The following is a 22198-nucleotide window of genomic DNA, read 5'->3' as shown; positions in this document are numbered from 1 at the left end:
AAAGCGCCTTGAGGTGATTGTTGTTGTAATTTGGCAGTGTATAAATAAGATTGAATTGAATCAGATACTTCATGTGTTTGGATTTCTGACTATCTGAAAACTCGCTATTAGAAAGGAGTTTGTTACAGCTGAATGTGAAATAACTTTATAAAGATAACTGACTTCAGTCCTGCTTTCATGTCAGATATGTTCATGACAAGAAAATTCAACAGGAAAAGATTTTCTTTAAGCATTTTTATTTTACTTGGCAAAAACTTTTTTTTAAGGCATTTTGAATTAAAGCGTTTCACTTGATTTTCACCGTCTTCGCTTTGAATTCCCCACAGAGACCAAAAAGTGAGGCTCGTAGTACAGTAGATGGAGTTCATATGTGAGAACCAAGGTGAGCTAATGTGAGCAGAGAGGAAAAATGGAGCTGCTCTCACATTAGACTCGCACAGTTATTTTCAAATATCTATTGTTTGTGACAAGACAATGTACCTAAATGTACCTAAATGTCATTTCAAAGAAGAAAAAACAGAAAATTTACATACTTACCATTCACAGAAAAAAAACCTCATTTACATTCATATTACAGTGACTGGCTGTACCTTCTGTAACAGCATCTTTACAGGTCTACCTAAAAAATCAGTCAGACAACTACAGCTCATTCAGAACTCTGCTGCTCGAGTCCTCACTAAGACCAAAAAAGTGGACCACATCAGTCCAGCTCTGAGGTCCTTACACTGGCTGCCTGTCCGTCAGAGGATAGACTTTAAAGTTCTGATGCTGGCCTATAAAGCTCTGAATGGTTTAGGACCAAAATACATCAATGACCTCCTGACCCAGTATGAACCTTCCAGATCCCTCAGGTCATCTGGATCCGGTCTTTTATCAGTTCCCAGAGTCAGAACCAGACACGGAGAAGCTGCATTCAGCTTTTATGCTCCTTATATCTGGAACAAACTCCCAGAAAGCCTCAGATCAGCTGAAACACTCAGTTTATTTAAATCCAGGTTGAAGACTCACCTGTTCTCAGCTGCATTTGAATAAAGCACCAAATCCACACTTTAAGCTTAAATTTCAAAACTTACATTTAACTACTGATTTTATCTACTGTTCTGATTTTATCTGTTTTGATTTTATATACGGTTGTTTGTTTGTTTGTTTGTTTGTTTGTTAATTAGTTAGTTAGTTTATTTGCTTGTTTTATTCAATTTTAAATCATGCTTTTTATTTGTTCTTGTTTCTAATGTCTCTGTAAAGCACTTTGAATCACCTTGTTGTTGAATTGTGCTATACAAATAAACTTGCCTTGCCTTGCCTTCCAGTGAGACAGTACAACTTTAAAAACAGCAGTAAACTTTGCCCATTGTTATTCGGCTTCAGACATGAGTGGATAAAACTTTGGTTGCTTGATTTGATTTCTTTTTAAAAAAAAAAAAAAGTATAAATATAAAATGCGCAGACATATTCAAATATATACAACGATTAGAAAAAATAGTTCATAAGCTATACAGTGTAAAAAGCATTATCTGCATTTAGCAATAAAAAAAACTATATCTGAGCAACATGTTAATGAAATTATTAATTAAGATCAGTTTTGTCTTTGTTCAAACATCTGAGCAGAAAAAGGTCATGAGTAACTTTCATTGTTGATCCAAGTCGTCATCCACTGCTTTTTTTCAAAAGGATCGTGTTTCACTTTTCCATCTTTGTGCTCAAGAGTTTCCTTTCTTATCCGCACTGCGTGGTAACGAGGGACGCTGTCGTTTTCTTTGGAGCGTTTGAAGAATCCACACTAGGAAAGAGAAATTTTAAAGAAAACACAATGCATTAATAACTTTAAAAAAAAAATGTATCAGCAATATTCCCACAGTCTGTAAAGGAGCTGTGCAGAAATGCTGAGGAAGCATGCTCAGTGGCAACAGAGCATGCTTGCAACCTTGACTTTTGCAGCAGAACAGGTGCAGGGATGTCAGGAAAAGCGCCTGCAGAAGCACTAGGGGAAACTAGTAAGTCTACTGGCGAGAAAATGCATTACTCTTGAAAAATCCACAGAACCATATTGCACAAAGAGCTTATTAATAAAAAAAAATATATACATTTATTTTCTTATGTAGACGAAAAATATCTCTCTTCAGCATGTCTATTTCACTCAATTTAGGAGCAAAGTGACTTTTTCCCCACAAATAACACGTGCAATATGAGTCTGATTTGAATTTTCCTTCAACAAGTCAGCAGAATTTGCTTAAAAGCAAGTTCATTAGTCACTGCAGTAACCACACGCCATGCTGACTTTACCCACGTTCAGAGAGCATATATCAGTCCTCAGCACTGAGTTTGTCTTTTTCAGACGGCTGAATGTTGATCTCTGCCTTCTGATATGCAGCATTGTACTGGTCTTTAGATGGTCTCCTGAAGAAACCACACTGAGGAGGAGCAAGGGTGGTGAAGTGTTACAAACGTGTCCAGCAGGAGCAAACATACATTTTTAAAGCAAATACTTCCTCCGGAGTCCAGTGTTGATGTGCAGATGTTATATGACAAATAACAAACGTGTAGAAAATATTAAACTTCGGGTTATGATTTACACCTTCTTAAAACTGTGTTGTGGCGAGTTTTATTATCAGTTATATGTCCAGGTTTTGGTATGACCCACCCAGACCCTGAGTGAGTTTACCCAACAGTGTATTTTAGTCACCAAATAACAGATTTATATGGATGGAAACTTTTAATGCAAATCTAACAATAAACTATCATTTAGAGCTGACAAGCTCTCCAGTGCAGAGCTCTTTGCCATAATTAAAGAGTGAATTTTCATTTTTACACTTCACCTTCTGTAAAGTGAAAAAAGGGGGAAAGTTTTTATTAATGGAGCCGGTTGGCAGATTTTATTACAGCTGACCAGAGCTAGGCTGGCAACTAATGTCAAGGCACCGAAATACTTGTTTTGAAAGCCATGTGTCTTGGTCCCATAGGGACTAAGTAAAGCGCCATACAAATACAGGCCATGTTTCCACACAAATGTCTGCAAAGGCAGACTGCATGGCTAGGTGCTTGACTTTATAATCCTGTGGGGATTGGACTGAAAACACTCGAATTCAAAGAATAAGAGGTGGGGCCCAACACTTTTGTCCATATAGTGTATCAATATCTCATATACTCACAATAAAACCAAACCGAGAAAGGCAATCAGAGCATAAAAATCTAGCAAAAAAGGTGAAAATGTTATTTTTAAGTATCTTTAGCTTTATTTTCAGGCTTCATTTACCTTTTCTAATTGGCTAATTTTCACGAGGGGTTCTCTAAATTCATGTTCTTTTCTCATATCCATGTCCATTGTGTAACTGTAGGTGTGACATCCATGTTCTCACCTTCCACAGCAGATAAACCAGTAGAATCAAAATCAAGAGTCCTATGAGAACTGCCACCAGGATGATCCACCAGGGAACTCCTCCCTGATACTTAGCTGCTTCATCGTCAGGAGACACGTTCACATTCACCTGGAAAAAAACATAAAAGGGAGGAAATCCGAGAGACTGAGTTGGGACCGACACAGCAATAAGGTTAATGTCGTTATGCAGCTTGAATTGCTTACATTTGTGTTTTGATTGGTCAGTATGACGTTTTCCCTCTGAGTATCAAATTCAAGTGTGGCTTTTACTGACAAGGTTGAACTAGGGGCATATTCCTGTGTGCAAAAAACAACAATTATTAATGAAGCAAAATCATGAGATTTGATTTATCTCACATGAAGAGACATGTGAAAACAATAAAAATGCTGTTTATTACCTCAATAAAGGTTGAGTTCCACAGACGGGATCTCAATACGACTACTGTACCATCGAGCCCCTGCAGGGGGCACTTGAACACCACACATTTTTCCATCCCATCTTCACAGGACTAGTAGGCAAATACACAGTTAAACATCATATAAACACTTTTATTAAACTGTGCATGTGCATTTATATCACTTACAAAAACTCTCTTCTTGTCCTTCAGCGAAGACGTTTTTCCACCAGTTTTTCTTTCTTCTTTCATAATTTCTCGTTTTGTTCGATGCACAGAGGACTGCTGAAAGAACATCTCGTTAATTCAACACAGAATCAAACAGGGCAGGCGTGTCATAATGGCCCATTCATCAGTGGTCTAATTTCAGCTGTAACACATGAAGCTGAACGCTTAAATATGCTACCTGAGCAATATTCAGAGGGTTGATCTCAGTTTTAGGGGAGCAATGGATTTTCTCTGGTCCTTCAGAAGTGATGCTCATCAGGTACAGAAGCCATTTCCCATTTTTTTGAATTTTGGGCCAAAAAATGTTTAGTGAGGTTTCGAAAGAAGGTTTCAAGTGCTTCCACGAGTTGTTTATCTGGAGGAGAAATTAACAGGAAACAACTCTGCAATTTCACATAAACATTGCAACCACTTTATTAGGTACACGTTGCTAGCGCTGGGTTGAATCTCCCTTAACCTGAACTGTCTTAAATCTACATATTATAGCTTGAACAAGGTGCTGGAAATATTCAACACTGAGATTTTGGTCCATATTGACGTGATATCTGATATCTGAATCCCCCGTTTCATCACATCCCAATGATGCTCTATTGGCCTGAGTTCTGGTAACTTTGGAGGCCATTTGAGTACAATCACCTCATTGTCATGTTCAAGAAACCAGTTTGAGAGGGTATGAGCTTTGTGACACTGTGATCATGAAGGTATGGACGTGGTCAGCAACAATACTCGCATGTAAGTACCTAATTATATATTTGCATTAACAAACAGGTATACCCAATAAAGTGACCAGTAAGTTTTATGAAAACAATATTAATATTAAAAAAATAGGTGAAATGTATGAACTTACAGTGAAAGTAAAGTTAATCGAACTTCCAATTTCTTCTTCTGACTTCATTGCACTTTCTCCTCTCACAACACCTCCAAAAAACACCTGGGTAGGATTAGCTTCCCTGATGACAACAAGCGAGAAGGTTGGAGGTCCTGTATAGGTATAAAGGTGAAGTCAAACAAGTCAAGGAATCTCTGCGAGAACAAACTTACCCAGAGACAGACAAAGGCCATTCAATGATCACTTTACACTTTACTTTTACATGGATTGCTTCTTGGTAGCTGGTCCTAAACGAAAAGGATAGTAATATTAATAACAATAACACATTCCAGTTTGAAAGTGTGCAGCACATAACAGAAAGCGAATCTCAGCATCTTTACTTACGTATTCAGCTGCAGGTCGATCTCAATCTCAGTGGTGTCTAAAGTCACATGCGCAGCACTCAGGATGACTTTAAAGGTAACCTTGTGAAAAAGTAGTAGCATTTCTTACATATGAATTACAACAGCCAAGTGTCTTAGAAAGCATTAGCGCAGGAGCGTGACATTTCTGTACCTTTGAGTTTCTCTTAAAAGGATTTCCCAGCTCACATTCTGCTTGAGAGCTGTTTACATTTGCATCACAGGTGATCAGGTTTTCCATCTAGAAAAGAACACATCGGAAAACGTGTGTAATATATCCAAGTATTTACTTTATGACGCGGTCATAAGCTGTATATAAAAGATGGATGTAGCCACTAGGCTTTAGAAAAGGTAAAGCCCCTTAAACCTGCAATTTTCCAAAGGGCCAACAGGGGGCGACTCTCTTGTTGATGATGTAGAACTGTACTTGAGCTTAGCTGCTAGCATGCAAACTATTACAAACGCTAAAGAACATGCACAAAGATATGGAAGCCCGTTTCCGCCACTAAATAAAAATAAAAAAGCTAGTATCCATAACTCGAAATTTCGAGTTACTTTTGTCAAAATTTCGAGTTAGCTCTGCCAATCAAAGATATACGTGAATGAGGTCGCTTTCTTGTTACCCGGAAGCATATGGCGCAGAGGAACGCGCACTCAAAAACGGATCCCAACAAATTGGCGCTTTCGCAAGTACGTTTGCTGATAGTAACACCATGTGATTCAGCTAATAACACAGGGATTTCATCATTTGTGAAGCCAGGCTGAAAACACTCAGCAATCTGTGTATTCACGACTGGATGTAATACCGGTAGCTTAGCTGTAGCATTTGTAGCTGAGGGCTTCAGCTTCTGGGTAACAAGGAAATGACATCATTCACGTAGATTACTGATTGGCAGCGCTAACTCGAAATTTCGAGTTGCTTTTCTCAAAATTTTGAGTTAATAAATCGAAATTTCGAGAAAATAACTCGGAATTTCGAGAAAATAACTCGGAATTTTGAGAAAATAACTCGGAATTTCGAGAAAACAACTCGAAATTTTGAGTTATGGATCCTTTTTTTTTTTAGTGGCGGAAACGGGCTTCCATACAAAGAAGGCCAAGCTTTTAAACCCGTAACAGTCCCATTACGTTGTTTTTTATATGCCAGAAGAGTGGAACAAGCAGTCACTGTCATGGATTCAATCAGTCAGGGATTTGTGTTTAATTATCTGAATACTGGATTTTCCTCTTGCCAGGCCCACCTCTCTCATCATCATCATCCATATACTGTGTATTCATACCTCCTGCATATTAAACAGCGGAAATGCTCCAGGTATTTTAAGCCACAGTGGAAGTCATTTTTTAGTATTTTGATTAATGCTTTTAGGGCTTGAATCAATTGCAGGTAAAGGACTTTAAATTTTGTAACTTTCTTACAATACAACAAAGTAATTTTACAGTCGACTTACTGTTGTTTGATCGGTGCGGACTCCAGAATATGACATGGTATTTGGGAAGGTCCCCACCAGCTTTGCCTCATAAGCATCGTCACCATTCATGTTGCTTACTGTCACCAACACAGCCAAGTCCTTCCTCTGGGATTTCACAATAAACTCTGGGATGCCGTTCTTGCTGCAGACACACAGTCATGACCAGTGATGAAAAAAACAAAAACAAAGAAAACATGCTTCTTCAGTGATAACAATCGTGTAGCAAACTGTGTATGTTGTGCAATCAGCATGTCTGAGCTTAAGTAGGGTTGGTGGCCCAGTGAGACTCAACCATTCACTTTGATGTGTGTCATCCAAAAGGCCAAAGCATGAAAAAGCAGGGTGGGTTTTAAAGTCCAACTGGTCCCATTACAAAACTCAATCAATGCTACTTTATATTACTACAGTCTGAGAATGAGTTTTAACCTCTTATTTAACGGGGGGTACTCCTCTTTGTTGGCTTCTTTGTAGTGTAGACTATAATTCATCTTTAGGTTACTTTTGCAAATATGATCGCTTCCACATCCTTCTTTTAGAAAGTTCACCTGAAACAACAGGAAATGACGACAAATATACAAATGTTACATAACAAACTCGACACAATGAGTTTTAGTGTTTACATTTAGAAGTTGCCTTTACCTCAGAAATGATTTTGCTCGGTTGAGTGGCGTCTAAAATGGGAATCATGCGAGGGAGGCCATTGATTGATTCCTCTTGTTTTGTACTTATATCTGCCGACACCTCAATGGGAATGCTACGCATCTTGTCCTTGATGTTATCCTTCGTGAATCACAAAAAAAGGCTTTTAATGCATTTATTATTATGATTTACTGTTACTGTCTCTGTTTTAATATATACTATTACAGTTTTGATTTATATAATTTCACTATTCATTTATTATAAATGACCTCAAAGTTAGCACTACATATGTTCATGCACGGTCATTTTTCGAATACTGACATCTCCAAGAAATTGTTATTACTATCGTCAACGTCCATGTCTTCATTTTTTTAATAATTTCTCCAGTTTAAAGTTGAGAGAGGCTTCTAGCTTGTTCTCAGTGATGTAGCTGTGTGACACTTGATTTACCTTAAGTCTGGCTATTAGTTTGATACACTTTTGCTGATTTTGCTCTTTGAGTTTTAAGGTGCCGTTGAACTGGTATTCTAGTTCAGAGCTGGAGTCGTTTAAGAACATCGCTCTGGAAGTCAGTCCTCTCCTGTGAGCTCTGTCCACCTCCACAGAATAGCTAACAGCTGCAGTGTTGAAGTAAAATGTTAGAAAAAAATAAATTTGAAAATGGAAAAATAATGTAATAAATTTTTACATACTAAGCTTTGGATTATAAGATGCAGGATTAGCTTTGTAGGAAAAGCATGCCATCACAGTGAAACTATGGACAGAAAACAGATATTGTTAGGAAAAAGAAAGTTTTCACTCTGAAGTCTGTTTGAATATAATAATATAAGAACACCTACCAAACATGGTCCCCACACGTCTTATTTGTAAGACTTATTTCATTTGGAGACACTTTGACAACACTGTTGAGGCTAATGACTGGCCTTGTTCTAAAAGAAAGATGGTTAAATAAAACTGTGATTGAGGTCAGTAGGACTTTAACTAAATTTAAACTAACGGTTAAGGCCACAGTTACCTGTAAATCATAGCTGAATCTGACAGAGAGCCTATAGCCAAGTCTGGATAAGAGTTACCATCCAGGTCCATGTTTCCTGCAAGAGAATAGCCGAAAAATCGAATGTTGTGGTCTTTCCCTGAAAGGATCTGGAAAATAAAGATGGAACTGAAATTAAGCGAGGAAAAGAAACACGGTAAAGACAAAGTTGTCCCAATGAGGTTTTTTAAATTAGCAGCTAAACTAGCTGAAGATTTTACTTTACCTTAGTATGTCTGAGTTTAAGAGCAAGAAGAAATATTAATAATGAGAAAATGCTGTAGCACAGGCTTTCTATCTCTTGATCCCAAGTCTGAAAAAAATTTCAGATGCAAAATCCTGTTTTTCCAAGACTGTTAAGGCTCACTATTAGGGGTAGCCGTGTATTTTTCTTCTTATTATTTTTTAAAAAACTGTACCAAACCGATGTTTCTTAAGTCCAGCAGTTATGGAGAAACACTTTTATTCATTTGGAGCCGTTATTAGGTTCATCAGGAATATGCTGGTGGAAAAAAAAAGTCATTTTGAACTTTGGCAGCTAGCTTTAGAGGTTTATCACTAGCAACATGGTTCTGCAACAGCATAAACCAGACTTCATGAAAGCATTCAGACTGTAACAAAACACTGATGTAATATAATTTTCTAAACAAATATCCACCTGTGCAGGGGTCGTTTTGATCCCCTGTGCAGAGCCGTGATAAATGTAGACTTTTCCTGTCCCAGAATCTTCCTGCGGAGCTCCAATCGCAATGTCTGTATGAGGAAAAAACACAATTTATGTGACTGCAAATGACAAAGACAAGACAAACACAGCGCAAAAAGGTCAGCTTAATCACCTTTATATGAGTCTTGATTGATGTCGCCGATGTTCTCTACTGCCACGCCAAACATCGAGTCTTTGGTCCCTATTAGACGGACAGGAGTGTTTCCTTCCCAAACTCCTGCATTGTTGATGTAAACATAAACAGCTCCCCCAATGTCTTCACCCTTCATGTAGAACTGAGGGGCTCCTATTACTATGTCTTGCCACCTAGTATCACATAGAGTGAAAAAACAAAAAACGCTATTAAAAGTACTTAAAAACGGAAAATATTTTTTTAAATGAAGTGATATTAAAGAAAGTTGTGCAAATCTGAAATTTATGTGTTTTATACTCTTTTGTGAATTGTTAAGTTTGGATCGAGTCTACTCTTCTGAACAATCTAATAAATGTACCCAAAGGCAGTCAGAAATGTTACACACCCATCGTTATTCAGGTCCACTACAGCCACGTCGTATCCAAAGCAGGATCCCAGACCCGGACCATGCAGAATGTACTCCGTTGAGAGGTTTCCTGCTACCATGTCCTGCTTGAACAGGACTACAGCTCCGCTGTGATTGGCCCTGGGCGCTCCAGCCACCACTGTCAGCTTACCCCTAGTGGTGATGTGGTGTCCCGAATCAAGGGAGAATCCTAAAGTGTGTTAAATGAAGTAGGTTTATAGTGCTGTGCAAAAGTGTTGAGCTACCTCTCATTGCTTTATATTTTGCGAGAAAAATGGAAAGTAGGTGCAGCAGTTTATTGACACATACACAAAAATACATGGAAATATAGTATCTAAGGCCGAAACATGTGAGTCTGAACATCTAACAAACTTGAAAGTCAGTGCTTGGTATGACCAGCTTTACTCTTCAAAGCTCTCTGACACAAGCTTTCTTGTAATTTCTCTAATTCGTCTTCAGAAATAGTTCTCCAGGCTTCTTGAAGGACAATCAAAGCTCTTCTTTCGATGTTGGCCTGAGCAGGTTTGAGGGACATGCTTGCTTGGTAAGCCTAATTTTGTACTTTTATACAATGTCTGTGAAGGTTCTCAGTCATCCAGGTCATCGTAGTCAAAGGAGCTTGCAAGAAAAGTGTCTGGACTTCTTGAAGTTGCTTGAAGACGTTTCACCTCTCATCCGAGAAGCTTCTTCAGTTCTAAGGTCAAATGGCGGAGAGTCCCAGATTTAAACCCAGTGGGAGTTTCCCCCCAAAGTGGGACAAAGGACCCCCTGACCCCCTTTATACAATGATATGAAAACCAAAGTTTTTACAGGTCTCTCTGAAGTCCTCTGAAAAACTAAGTACACCCCAGAATTCAGTAGTTTGTAAAATCACGTGTAGCAGCAATAATAACTTGATGAATATCTTCATGTATGCATAATCATCCAGGTAAGGAAATCCCAGAAAGTTACTTCTGTTTATCTGGATATTTCCGTATGACCATATTGGTCTTTACATCTTTTTAAAGGAATTTTGGCTCACTCTTTTTTACATTATTGTTTTAGCTCATTCACGTTTGCTTGAGGAAATTAATGAACTAACATCAAACAAGTGATGGAAAAAAAATATCTGTGGGTGTTCAACTCACCGAGGTAGCTGTTTGCAGGTACAGGCACAAAATCAGGGTTCCTGACTTTTTCATTCCCAACTTCATATGGGCCGTCATCAAATATTCCCATGTCCAGAAAAGTACTGTTATTCTGCTCCAGTCGCGCTATCCCTAGATTTAAGAGCACAAAGTGATGAGAAAAATTAGGATTAAAAAATGAGATTCATGTACAAAAATTAAATCCTCTAATGAAGATAAACAGCATATAAAGACACAATCACATAGTGACCTCTCCAGTTGTAAGCTCCCACTGCTCCAAAAACCATGTAATGGTAGTCATTGGTGAAAGTAGCTGCCAGTCCTTGCTGGCATGTTCCAAACATTGCGTGGCCTTCAGGTCTGCCATCGCAGAATTTCCATTCACCTCCATCCTCAGAAGACTGAGGGTCAATGGTTAGGTCCTGACTCAGAATATAACAACGTCCGGGGATGTGATGAGTCTCCTCTGGAGTATTCACATTCAAACGCCTCTGATAGCGATGAGCACATGTCTGAAGAAAAAGATACGAGTAAGACCTTTACTGAACCAGGGCACGAGGATCCACAGAACGATGGTTTTAATACTTAGTTTGACTCACCACAATCTTCCCCCCAGGTCCCTGACTCTTCACTGACACCCCCATCCACTGATTCTCTTTATTCTCAAGTCTCAGATCCGCTGAAAATTTGCCAACAGACATAACTGAACATTTTACTTGGAAAGCTTGGTTTCTACAAATTGTCAAAATTACAAAGGCAGTGGATTTTGTTTAGGTAGGTATGCAGGCAGAGTTCTCACCATTATCATCAAATTTGATACGCTCACAATTACTAGACTGGGTGACTTCACATTTATACAGGCCTCCAGTGATATTGGCTTTTTGGTTTTGCAAAGACCGGGCTCTGGGTGCACCAATCAGTACCCTAAAAAACACACAAAAAACAAGACAGAAATATATTTAATCCAAAACTTATTTCATAAAAAGTTTGGGAACTGTTGCTTTAGTTACCTTTGCTGGGATACCATTCAACAAAGCCACAGCTTGTAGAATTTCACACACATATAAAAACATATAAAAACATCAACAGTGATAATGAAGGGAAACAACAAATGAGTGCAATACTGATGGTTAAAGGACAGCTGTCATCATTTTGGCCCTGCTGGGGCTCCTCAAGTGCTAGTATGCCTATCTCTGAGGCTAATTTATGGCTCCACTTCCACAATTCTGAGTAAATTCCCTTCTGCCTCACTCAGTTCTCTGTCATACCTTTCATGATCCCTATTAGTACAATGGGTGACATGATCTAACAACCCCGCTTTAGGTGACTATCAGATATGCAGAATGCCGGTTAACAAAAGCTTGACTATGAGAAATTATTTGTTAAAATAATGTTTTAATGCTCAGATGTGTTTGCTTCATTTTAAAATTCATAAAATAAAAAGAACTTTCACCAGAAAGCCAGACAAAAATGAAAACAATATCATTACATCATATCCTTCTGGGATCAAGCAGCACCAGACGTCCACTACCAGGAGCAGAAGATCAAAAAGAAATAACAATTGACAATTGAAAAGCATGTTTCTTTAAGCTACAATACTACAATACAATTCTTAAACTGTTTACAATAAAATAAAACATCAAAACATTTTTGTTTTCTTGGCTCTCAGGAGCATCTTTTATTTTTTAGGAACAAAAATTAGAGAAGTTCCAAATATGGCAATAAACTAGTGTTTTCACACCCTGCAGAGGGCAAGGGGGAACTCAACCAGACTATTGCTTTTCAGTATAGTATTGTGGTTGTTGCTCTCTTCTAAACACACTTCCCTTTGAAACCCCGCACTGTCGCAGAGACTCACACATCTTTTAACATCTCAGAAAGAGATTCTGTGTTTTATATGTTTTCAGCAGCCGGTACGATGACATACGCAGCACCAACACACAGGTCACTGGGGTTCAACAGACTGTCTTTTTACAGATTGATTTAAGAAACACAGACAAATGCATGAACAAAAACCCAGCCTGTTTCTGCCAAAAATTATGTGCAGACCAGGTTATTTTACAGGACTATGAAATAGTAAGACTGGGTGTGATTATGCTGATTATACACCTACATTTGCACTTAAATATATCTGAATATTTTTATGTTTTTCTTTCGAGCTTTTACTGCACATGAATCATGGTCCCTCCTGTGCAGTGCAGTGTGCAACGGTCACATTTTACGCGTTTTTTAACATGTTTTACAGTTATTTCAGGAAGAAAGTGAAAGGGTCTAAAAACATGAAATTTCTATGAATTAACTGTACAAAATACACTGATATACAGCGCTTCTCATAAAGTACATTTTACTACTTGGCTTGAAAATGTAATTGTTAACACTTTTTAAAAACGTTTTTAGGATTCATTCAGCAGCTTCAAATACAGTTGCAGTGCATCTGCAATTAGATACTGTATCTGGGTATGAAATGCAGTGAGCACCTGCTTTGTGTGACTTTTTACACAGTGTCAGAGTCAAGTAAATGTGCAAGGAAGTGAGGGAGAAAAACCACAAGCAGTCTTGATCAGATAGAGTGGGGTTGAACCACTTCCTGCACTAAAAGTAACACTGAGCACACAACTGAGATGGCCTGTTAAAAATAAAAGGAAATAAAGGTTATTACTTGTGATCAAGTAAAATCACATCATATATAACAGTATGCCATATAAGTTTTAACAAATACTATCACCTCATCCACAGACTGAAGAAGTCGGTTGGATGAAGCGTTTCTCCCCCTTAAAACGCTACGTCAACTTTCAGGGATTTCCTTAGCTGGATGATTGAGCATGCATCAAGACTCAACCACAACTCTTCCCTCCACTCAGTGTTGTGGTACTTGCACAGGTCAAAGACACAGTGGATGATATTATTGTTATCATTTAGACAAATAGATAAAATCTTAACATAAATCACAGCTCTTAACAGAAAATTGTGACACTTGCCATTTGATACAGACGTCTGATATTCAGGCTTGATTGATTTTAAACTTTAACACACTGTAACTGTGTGCCAGTGAACAGAACACATCAGACTACAGGATGTGAGTCACTGGGGACCAGTTGGCACCAAAACAATAGTTTGACGCATTTTACACTAACAGTCATCTAAACACTTCACATGTTAGCTGACCATCAAGCTTACAATGAAGGAATTTGTTTTAAGGAATGAAAGGAAATCCTCTCTTTCTTCCTCACTGCAGCTGACTCTGACCCACCTATTGATCTGTAGGGTCGGCCCCGCTGCGTTTCATTTGCTCAACACGGACCCTCCTAACCGAGCCGTTAAACATCCTCTCAAACAAAGCCCGGTGACATGCAAATATTAAAAAGGAATCTTTACAGTTTGTTACAGTTTGGGATTATGGATAAATGATAAAACTAAGAAATATCAAAGTTATTTTAAATGCAGGTTCATTCAATAAATCTTAAAAGCAGCTGGACGTTGGTGTGTTTGCCACTGTGTTTGTGAGCTCTTTAAGCAACACTCTGCAGCTGCTGTAACATAAGATAAGAGATAACACTTTCTTTTCATTGCACAGTCATACTTGGTTCAATGAAATTGGAAACGGTCACATGTTGGACCTAAGCACAACTAAAACACACAAAACACAACACAGTAGACCATAAAGTGGGTTTTTTTTAAAAGTGCAAAAAAAGGTATGACTTAATAAATAAAAGAATAAATGTAATGTTAAAAGTTTTCCCCTACTTGTTCCTTTGTGGTATGTTTTATTTCCTGCCCTGTTCAGATCTAAACTATATTTAGTATATTAGAAAAACCTGCCTTCTTTTTATCGGCCATCTGATACCTGTGGTTGCAAAGGACCGCCAGCTTCTCTGCCAGTCTGCTCAGTCACTCATTTCTGGCCACGCTGATGAAATCATTAACTCCCTTTTGTAAACAAAGGTCATTTTAAGTGTTAGAAATAAGGAATATGAAGGGAATGCTCGTTGACTGATGACCTGTAGTTGTCAGGATCAACCCCTCACTTTGCTTTGTTTGTTTTTCCATCTGAAATATAATTTCAGTCATAAAGACATTTTTAACAGAATATCAACATATCTAGTGCCTATGGAAGCCCATTTTCAAGATCCATCATTCCTATGTTCCTGTAGCACATCATGTTATTTAATTCAACTGTATCACCTTAAAAAGCTAATTATGTTGGCACAGCTGAAAACTGATGATTAAAGAAGCAACAACGTAGTTAGCTGAGTATCTGTCAGTCTTGGTGCATGTGATGATATTGCCAACAGAACTTTCTTCTGAAGATGTGTATAAAAAGCTCTAACCAGAATAGAAACAGAAGTGGGAGGCCTTTGTGTACAACCAAGAAAGAAAACAAGTACATCGATCTAAACTGAGAAAGCATCCTCAGCTCGCAGCTTTAATGAATGGCTCCTGTAAAATAAAGACCCCCAACAGTGACAGTGAGGAGGTGACGAGAATGTAGGCAGAGCTGCAAAGAAAAAGCCTAATCTGAGAGTGGACAGTAAAAAGACACTAATACCGAACAGATGAGGATAGACTCAGTACAAAAAACATATTGAGCAACATATGAGAATTTGCACGGTCCAATTTGTAAACTGCCAAAAACACAGCCTAATCAACGAAACAGGGACCACACATGCTGATATTAGCATCATGGATGTGCATGTGTATGTAAGTAACAAGAAATGAAGAAAGAGTGTGAAAGTTTGTTCGTTTTTTCTGGGCTACTGAGGAAAAATGTAACCATGTCAGATGTAAAATGTCCCACTCAGAGTCATCATGTGGGGTGTCTTTCACTGCGGCGTAAATGCATAGTGGCGGGTGTTGGCTTTCACAGTGATCTCACTGGTCTCTGTTAACAGATGTGCTCCAATGCCTTCACAGCTGTGCACTCAAAGCAAGAAGAAACTCACAGCTGTTCCAACTGTTTCAGTTTACACATCGCACACTGATTGTTGCTGACCTGTGATTGGCTGACACACATCACAGAATCGTGTCAACTTTAAGTAAAGATTAAAGTTTTTAGAGGATTTTCGGGGGGTCTGTTTATTGACCACTTATCTGTTATCTTGACACTAGCCAGACATTGGTGTGAAGTTTGACTGGAGTATCTCCACTGATGATTCACTGATGCGTTTAATCTATCGGGTTACATGTGCACAGATGGCCGTGCATGCCCAGTCTGGTTTCATTGAGAGAATGTTAAAACCATCTTTAACATATTACTCATGAAAGAGGCATCAAAATGCCAAATAGCAACTTTTTGCAATACTTTCAGTGACTTATGGAAATGAGAGTCTACTTTGCTTTAATTATCTCTTTAGAAATCAAACAAAAACAAAACACCTTATGACTATACTTAACCAACGCGATGGTTTCCTGATTATTAAATTCACCAGCACTTTAATCATCAGAAGAGTCAAAAAAATGTGTTTTTTTAGCTGAAATTCAGCCTGTGTAGGTTTGGCATGAGAGGAGTTACATCTACCGCTCATCAGGGCAGAGGGCCTAAAAAAGAGCCAGTGAAGTCCAGCATTCCTCTCGTCACATATGATTTATCATAATCAGACTGATGCACAGTAAGTAGTGATAGCCAGCAGAGATTTGCAGCTGCCGGCGATTGTCATGACACGTTTTCGTAAAAAATCGGGAGCGACGGATGTTGGACAGCGTGACGCATCCCTGACTTGCGGTTTCGCCGGCTCAGAGGTCCTCAGAGCTTTAGGTCACGCAGAGCTGTTCTGCTGTTCTGCTGAGCTTCCTCTTGTCTCGTCTGACTGATTATCTCAGGGTCACACAAGGATCTAGAGCTAAGATCATGACTGAGCTGCTGTTTATTACGTCATTACTGTCCTTTTATTATTTCCGTACAGCTACACTTTCTCAGTGTCTCAGTGTCTGAAGTTTCAACCAAGAAGAGCTGAAGAATGTGAGCTCATTGTAACTAGGGCTCCAATTAATGAGTCACTTCAGTGCTTGTACGTTTTGTCAACTAAAACAACAAAGTAATTATTTAAGTCAGTTTTTAAATAAAACCATATAAAACCATAAACATATCTTTCTTTTATATGATCAGGAGGACTCATTCTTACTCTGTGGAGTTATCTTCTTCTTTTCAGGGGTCTCCCACAGTGGACTGTCTACCTCCATCTCACCTTATTCCTAGCCTCCTCCAGTGTCACACCAACCCATGCATGTCCTCATCTGTCTTCAGCCAACAATAGCACAATTTCCACTAACATCTTGCTGGTCAGCTGCACAAGTGACAGCTGTTGTTACTCAGGCTTTGATTGATCCAACATGGAAATTTTACAGATGATGCGTATCTTTGAGTTTACACAGCATGTCCTTCCTGGCACAACCCTCCCCTTTTATGGGCACTGGTAGTACACTGGTTTGTGGCCCCCTGTGGTTGGGGGTGTGGCTGGTTAAGTAATGCTAAATCAAATATTAATTAGCTCACATGTGGAAAAAAAAAAAGTGGTTCCTGCAAAGAAGAAGTTGTTTGAGTGGTTCAAGTGGTTATGCTTGCTTTATCTCTGACTTATCAGAGGAGTTCAACATGCCGACTCAAACTTCGGTATGAAAACATGAATTTGGATCATTTTTAGTTTTAAACAAGTTTTTTAAAGATTTCTGAAATATTTGTGTCTTCTAGTTTTTACGAGAGCTGGTCTAATACATTTCTTTAGCAGTGCATATTTTCTTCTGGCATTATTTAAACATGTAAACTGTTTTGAAGGGAGTTCTCTTGAATACACAAAACAGCTCATGAAACCAAGTTACTTGAAGCTCCATAAACCTTGTTGTGAGTACTGTTTTCTTTTTTTTTTTTACTGCAAACTATATCTGACAAGCATATGAAAACGTGCAGCTTGCTGCCCTTACAGCTCAACCAAGCGAGGCGGTTATGTTTACATCCTGTAATAAGCACAGGCCTCTTGTCAGGTAGATGTGCGCTTACTTCTGCACAGCTGTTGAGCTTGGTGATTAGGAAGAAAACATTTCCTATATGAAAATGCTCACATCACTCAGCTTTCCCTATAAGCTTTTATTTTTTGTCTAAACAACAGTCCAAAACCTGAAATATTCAGGTTCCTTTCACATAAAAAAAGATGCTCTGGTTTTTCCTCCCCTAAATAAGGTTTGCTTCCTCACTGAGCAGGATGTAAAAGAGGCACGCTCCCCAGACTTTTACAGGCTGAAAACAAACTCTCAAGCCAGTGTCACATTTCAAGGCTCTATTTGCCCGACAAATATGACATCAGTTTCATGACTTTTCCCTCCCTTTAGACTTGCCAAGCCAGACAAATGTTAAAGTTCCTCTTTTCAGTTTGAATGCTTCTTTGTGAACAAAGAAATGTTTGTGAAAAAGCGATCTGAAAAATCCAGCTTTAAAAACTTCACTTCAACATGACCTGTCTTGGCACGGTGGTCAAAACAGCAGTTAGATTAAATTACACAATTTAAGAGTAATCTCTGCCATCTTTGAGGAATCTCTTGGGTTTTTTGTAAACGTGTTATCAGGGCTTCTCATCCCTGATCTCTTTTTCTCAACATGCTGCTGCAGGGTCCCGTGAGTGCCAGCATTTTTATACACCACACCCTCTTCTCAACACTGAGGAGGCAGGATGATCAGGGTCACTACACCGCTGTCGATTCTGCCCCTTCTGCACTGCTCAAACAAAACTCACTGACATGTGAGTGAGGCTGCATTAGTCAGCATGTTCTGATTTCTCTTCTTAATTGTCTCACAAGAGCAAAAATCTAATCTAATCTAAAAACTGCCAGGATCGTGCAGAACGCCAGCAAACAAAGCTGATAACAGGAAACCTAGAAGATTAAAAGACAAGAGAATAATGAAAGCCACATTATTATAGCATCTTGAATGGAAATTTTTTGGCTGTTTGTAATCGGTGAATGAAATGTCAGGAATAATAGCTTCGATCCTTTTTATGTACATTGAAAAATCCACTCGTTTGCAAAGCAATCCTGAGACCCTTTTATTTCCTATTACCTCTCTCCTCGCAGTGCTGCCTCGGTTTGACCCTGCAGGCACATTTGCATGACACTACAAGCATTGTAAATTCACTTGTTATCCTTTGGCTGTTTCCCTACTTCATATTCAAAGTATCAGCGGGGAAACTGCTGATATCACCGAGAATTGAAACAAAACGTGTGAGAAACCCTGTGGGGTTTGGGGAAAACTGGGTAAAAAAAAAAAAAAGATAAAGTTAAAGGACATTGTATTAGAAAGTTGCTCTAACGCACGACTGTAACACGTGAGAGGGTTAAAGAGTTATTTTCTCTCATTATTTAAAGTTTAAACAGAAAGTAGGTAGAGTGTAAGCCAGTCAGTCCTCACAGCACTTCCAGTCACATTTGAATTTCTGCGCTGATGCCACCTGACAGAAAAGTCCCTAAACTTGCTTGTTAAATGAACCTGTTCCAAGGAGCTCAGACAGCTCTACAGACGTGAACATCTGGAGACATCACTCACATGACTTTGTCCGGGTTGAGCTGCCGGTGCATGGCCAGAGAAAAGCCGAACAGGCTCCCAGGCTCTCCGTCTTTCCTGAGGACATGATCGGTGTCCAGGTTAAAGCCGAGCACAAAAGTTGCCTCCAGGACATAAACGAAGAATAAAAGTGCAGCGTGAGCAGCAGAGCGTCCTCCCTGCGGCAGCATTGCAGCGTCGTACAGATCTGCCCAACCGTCCCAAAATTAGGCTCCTCTCTGCTCTGTCAATTGATGACTGAAAGCTGCCTCTGTTTGAACCCCACCGGGTTAGGGTGGTACTCCACGGCGCCACCTCTGGCCATGATGGCGGAGTGTGTCACTGAATCACTTACAGTGGGGCAAAAAAGTATTTAGTCAGCCACCGATTGTGCAAGTTCCCCCACCTAAAATGATGACAGAGGTCAGTAATTTGCACCAGAGGTACACTTCAACTGTGAGAGACAGAATGTGAAAAAAAAATCCATGAATCCACATGGTAGGATTTGTAAAGAATTTATTCGTAAATCAGGGTGGAAAATAAGTATTTGGTCAATAACAAAAATACAACTCAATACTTTGTAACATAACCTTTGTTGGCAATAACAGAGGTCAAAGGTTTACTATAGGTCTTTACTAGGTTTGCACACACAGTAGCTGGTATTTTGGCCCATTCCTCCATGCAGATCTTCTCGAGAGCAGTGATGTTTTGGGGCTGTCGCCGAGCAACACGGACTTTCAACTCCCGCCACAGATTTTCTATGGGGTTGAGGTCTGGAGACTGGCTAGGCCACTCCAGGACTTTCAAATGCTTCTTACGGAGCCACTCCTTTGTTGCCCGGGCGGTGTGTTTTGGATCATTGTCATGTTGGAAGACCCAGCCTCGTTTCATCTTCAAAGTTCTCACTGATGGAAGGAGGTTTTGGCTCAAAATCTCACGATACATGGCCCCATTCATTCTGTCCTTAACACAGATCAGTCGTCCTGTCCCCTTGGCAGAAAAACAGCCCCATAGCATGATGTTTCCACCCCCATGCTTCACAGTAGGTATGGTGTTCTTGGGATGCAACTCAGTATTCTTCTTCCTCCAAACACGACGAGTTGAGTTTATACCAAAAAGTTCTACTTTGGTTTCATCTGACCACATGACATTCTCCCAATCCTCTGCTGTATCATCCATGTGCTCTCTGGCAAACTTCAGACGGGCCTGGACATGCACTGGCTTCAGCAGCGGAACACGTCTGGCACTGCGGGATTTGATTCCCTGCCGTTGTAGTGTGTTACTGATGGTGACCTTTGTTACTTTGGTCCCAGCTCTCTGCAGGTCATTCACCAGGTCCCCCCGTGTGGTTCTGGGATCTTTTCTCACCGTTCTCATGATCATTTTGACCCCACGGGATGAGATCTTGCGTGGAGCCCCAGATCGAGGGAGATTATCAGTGGTCTTGTATGTCTTCCATTTTCTGATGATTGCTCCCACAGTTGATTTTTTCACACCAAGCTGCTTGCCTATTGTAGATTCACTCTTCCCAGTCTGGTGCAGGTCTACAATACTTTTCCTGGTGTCCTTCGAAAGCTCTTTGGTCTTGGCCATGGCGGAGTTTGGAGTCTGACTGTTTGAGGCTGTGGACAGGTGTCTTTTATACAGATGATGAGTTCAAACAGGTGCCATTCATACAGGTAACGAGTGGGGGACAGAAAAGCTTCTTACAGAAGACGTTACAGGTCTGTGAGAGCCAGAGATTTTCCTTGTTTGAGGTGACCAAATACTTATTTTCCACCCTAATTTACGAATAAATTCTTTACAAATCCTACCATGTGAATTCATGGATTTTTTTTTCACATTCTGTCTCTCACAGTTGAAGTGTACCTCTGGTGCAAATTACTGACCTCTGTCATCATTTTAAGTGGGGGAACTTGCACAATCGGTGGCTGACTAAATACTTTTTTGCCCCACTGTATCAGTGTCATAATTACACGTTAGAAACTGAATATCTTTTAGTCTCAGCTGAAATAAGCAGGCTTAATTTATGACACGTGTTTTACTCTAAATTATAGTCCTTAAAAATATCAAATAAATGACCCACCTTTTACAGAATTCCTCATATTCTCACAAGTGAATTTAAGAATACTTCCTGGATAAAATGTGTATAATAAAAATACACATAACAAGAATAATGCCATAAGAACTGCTCTATTTATTATTTCTCGGATAAATGCTTAAAAAGACAGCTTTTAGATTAAACGCACTGATGCAGGTTGTGCTGAATGGACGCACGTAAACAGCAAATGTTTGCATCAGGTGGACAAATAAAGCCTCCAAATTCAGCCAGACAACAGAGACGAGATGCTGCAGGTCACTATATAGCTATACTACCTTAAAATTGCCATTGTTAGCATCTATCACAAAAAATCTTGTATTCAATCGTCTAAGAAAATCATAATTAAATATTTATTTGGGCTGTCATTAGCAGCACCTGCTCTGCCTCGTGTTCATAAATAACTAATTAGTAAAATCAGCAGTCATTCCTGTCCGAGGCTCCTCTTTCTGCTTCTGGTCATGTTTTAACTCTTATTGAAGTATCGCAGAGTACTCTCTCTGGAGACGAGGAAATGATAAAGGAGTCTCACAAACAGCTGAGCAGAAGCTGCTGAGTCCCTGAAAATTGTCATTTGATTCGTTTTGTGTCACATCTTCCAAAATCAGGAGCATTAAACAGATCCATTGTTCTGTCTGCTCTCTTCTCCCGCTGCATCAGCTGCTGTTCGCCGGTGCGGGTGTGAAGTTTGAACCGCACTGGGCCACAATTACACAGCAGAAGACGACACAATGTGGGCATTGTTGAAACTAGAAAGCCCAGTGCCCAGTTTGTGTGTGTGTGTGTGTGTGTGTGTGTGTGTGTGTGTGTGTGTGT

The 22198-nt window shown here is 39.4% G+C and overlaps 1 protein-coding gene across 4 annotated transcripts; it reads right to left on the bottom strand.

Moving 5' to 3' along the window:
• Positions 1 to 219: 219 nt before the first annotated feature.
• On the bottom strand, positions 220 to 19564 carry itga6a (integrin, alpha 6a). Of its 4 annotated transcripts, none has more exons than XM_080903909.1 (26): positions 19288 to 19564; positions 11560 to 11684; positions 11360 to 11439; positions 11011 to 11272; positions 10761 to 10892; positions 9613 to 9823; positions 9207 to 9400; positions 9029 to 9123; positions 8353 to 8480; positions 8177 to 8266; positions 8030 to 8091; positions 7788 to 7954; positions 7338 to 7478; positions 7125 to 7243; positions 6678 to 6840; positions 5384 to 5470; positions 5213 to 5292; positions 5041 to 5115; positions 4847 to 4949; positions 4178 to 4354; positions 3961 to 4056; positions 3775 to 3885; positions 3581 to 3673; positions 3357 to 3485; positions 2284 to 2411; positions 1641 to 1780 (listed from the first exon to the last, which is right to left on the bottom strand). In XM_080903909.1, the coding sequence occupies exons 1-25, from the start codon at positions 19473 to 19475 to the stop codon at positions 2304 to 2306; spliced, it is 3216 nt and encodes a 1071-aa protein (XP_080760035.1). In that variant the 5' UTR covers positions 19476 to 19564; the 3' UTR covers positions 1641 to 1780; positions 2284 to 2303. The 4 variants fall into 4 exon arrangements, with proteins under 4 accessions (XP_080760032.1, XP_080760033.1, XP_080760035.1 ...); XM_080903908.1 differs by having other exon boundaries at positions 2288 to 2411; XM_080903906.1 differs by lacking the exon at positions 2284 to 2411 and having other exon boundaries at positions 220 to 1780; positions 19288 to 19563.
• Between the last annotated feature and the right edge of the window lie 2634 nt (positions 19565 to 22198).

This window comes from Rhamphochromis sp. 'chilingali' (assembly GCF_963969265.1).
Source record: "Rhamphochromis sp. 'chilingali' genome assembly, chromosome: 14".
NCBI lineage: Eukaryota > Metazoa > Chordata > Actinopteri > Cichliformes > Cichlidae > Rhamphochromis > Rhamphochromis sp. 'chilingali'.
Note: the sequence above shows the minus strand (reverse complement) of the source record. Positions and strands in the feature narration are given on the sequence as shown.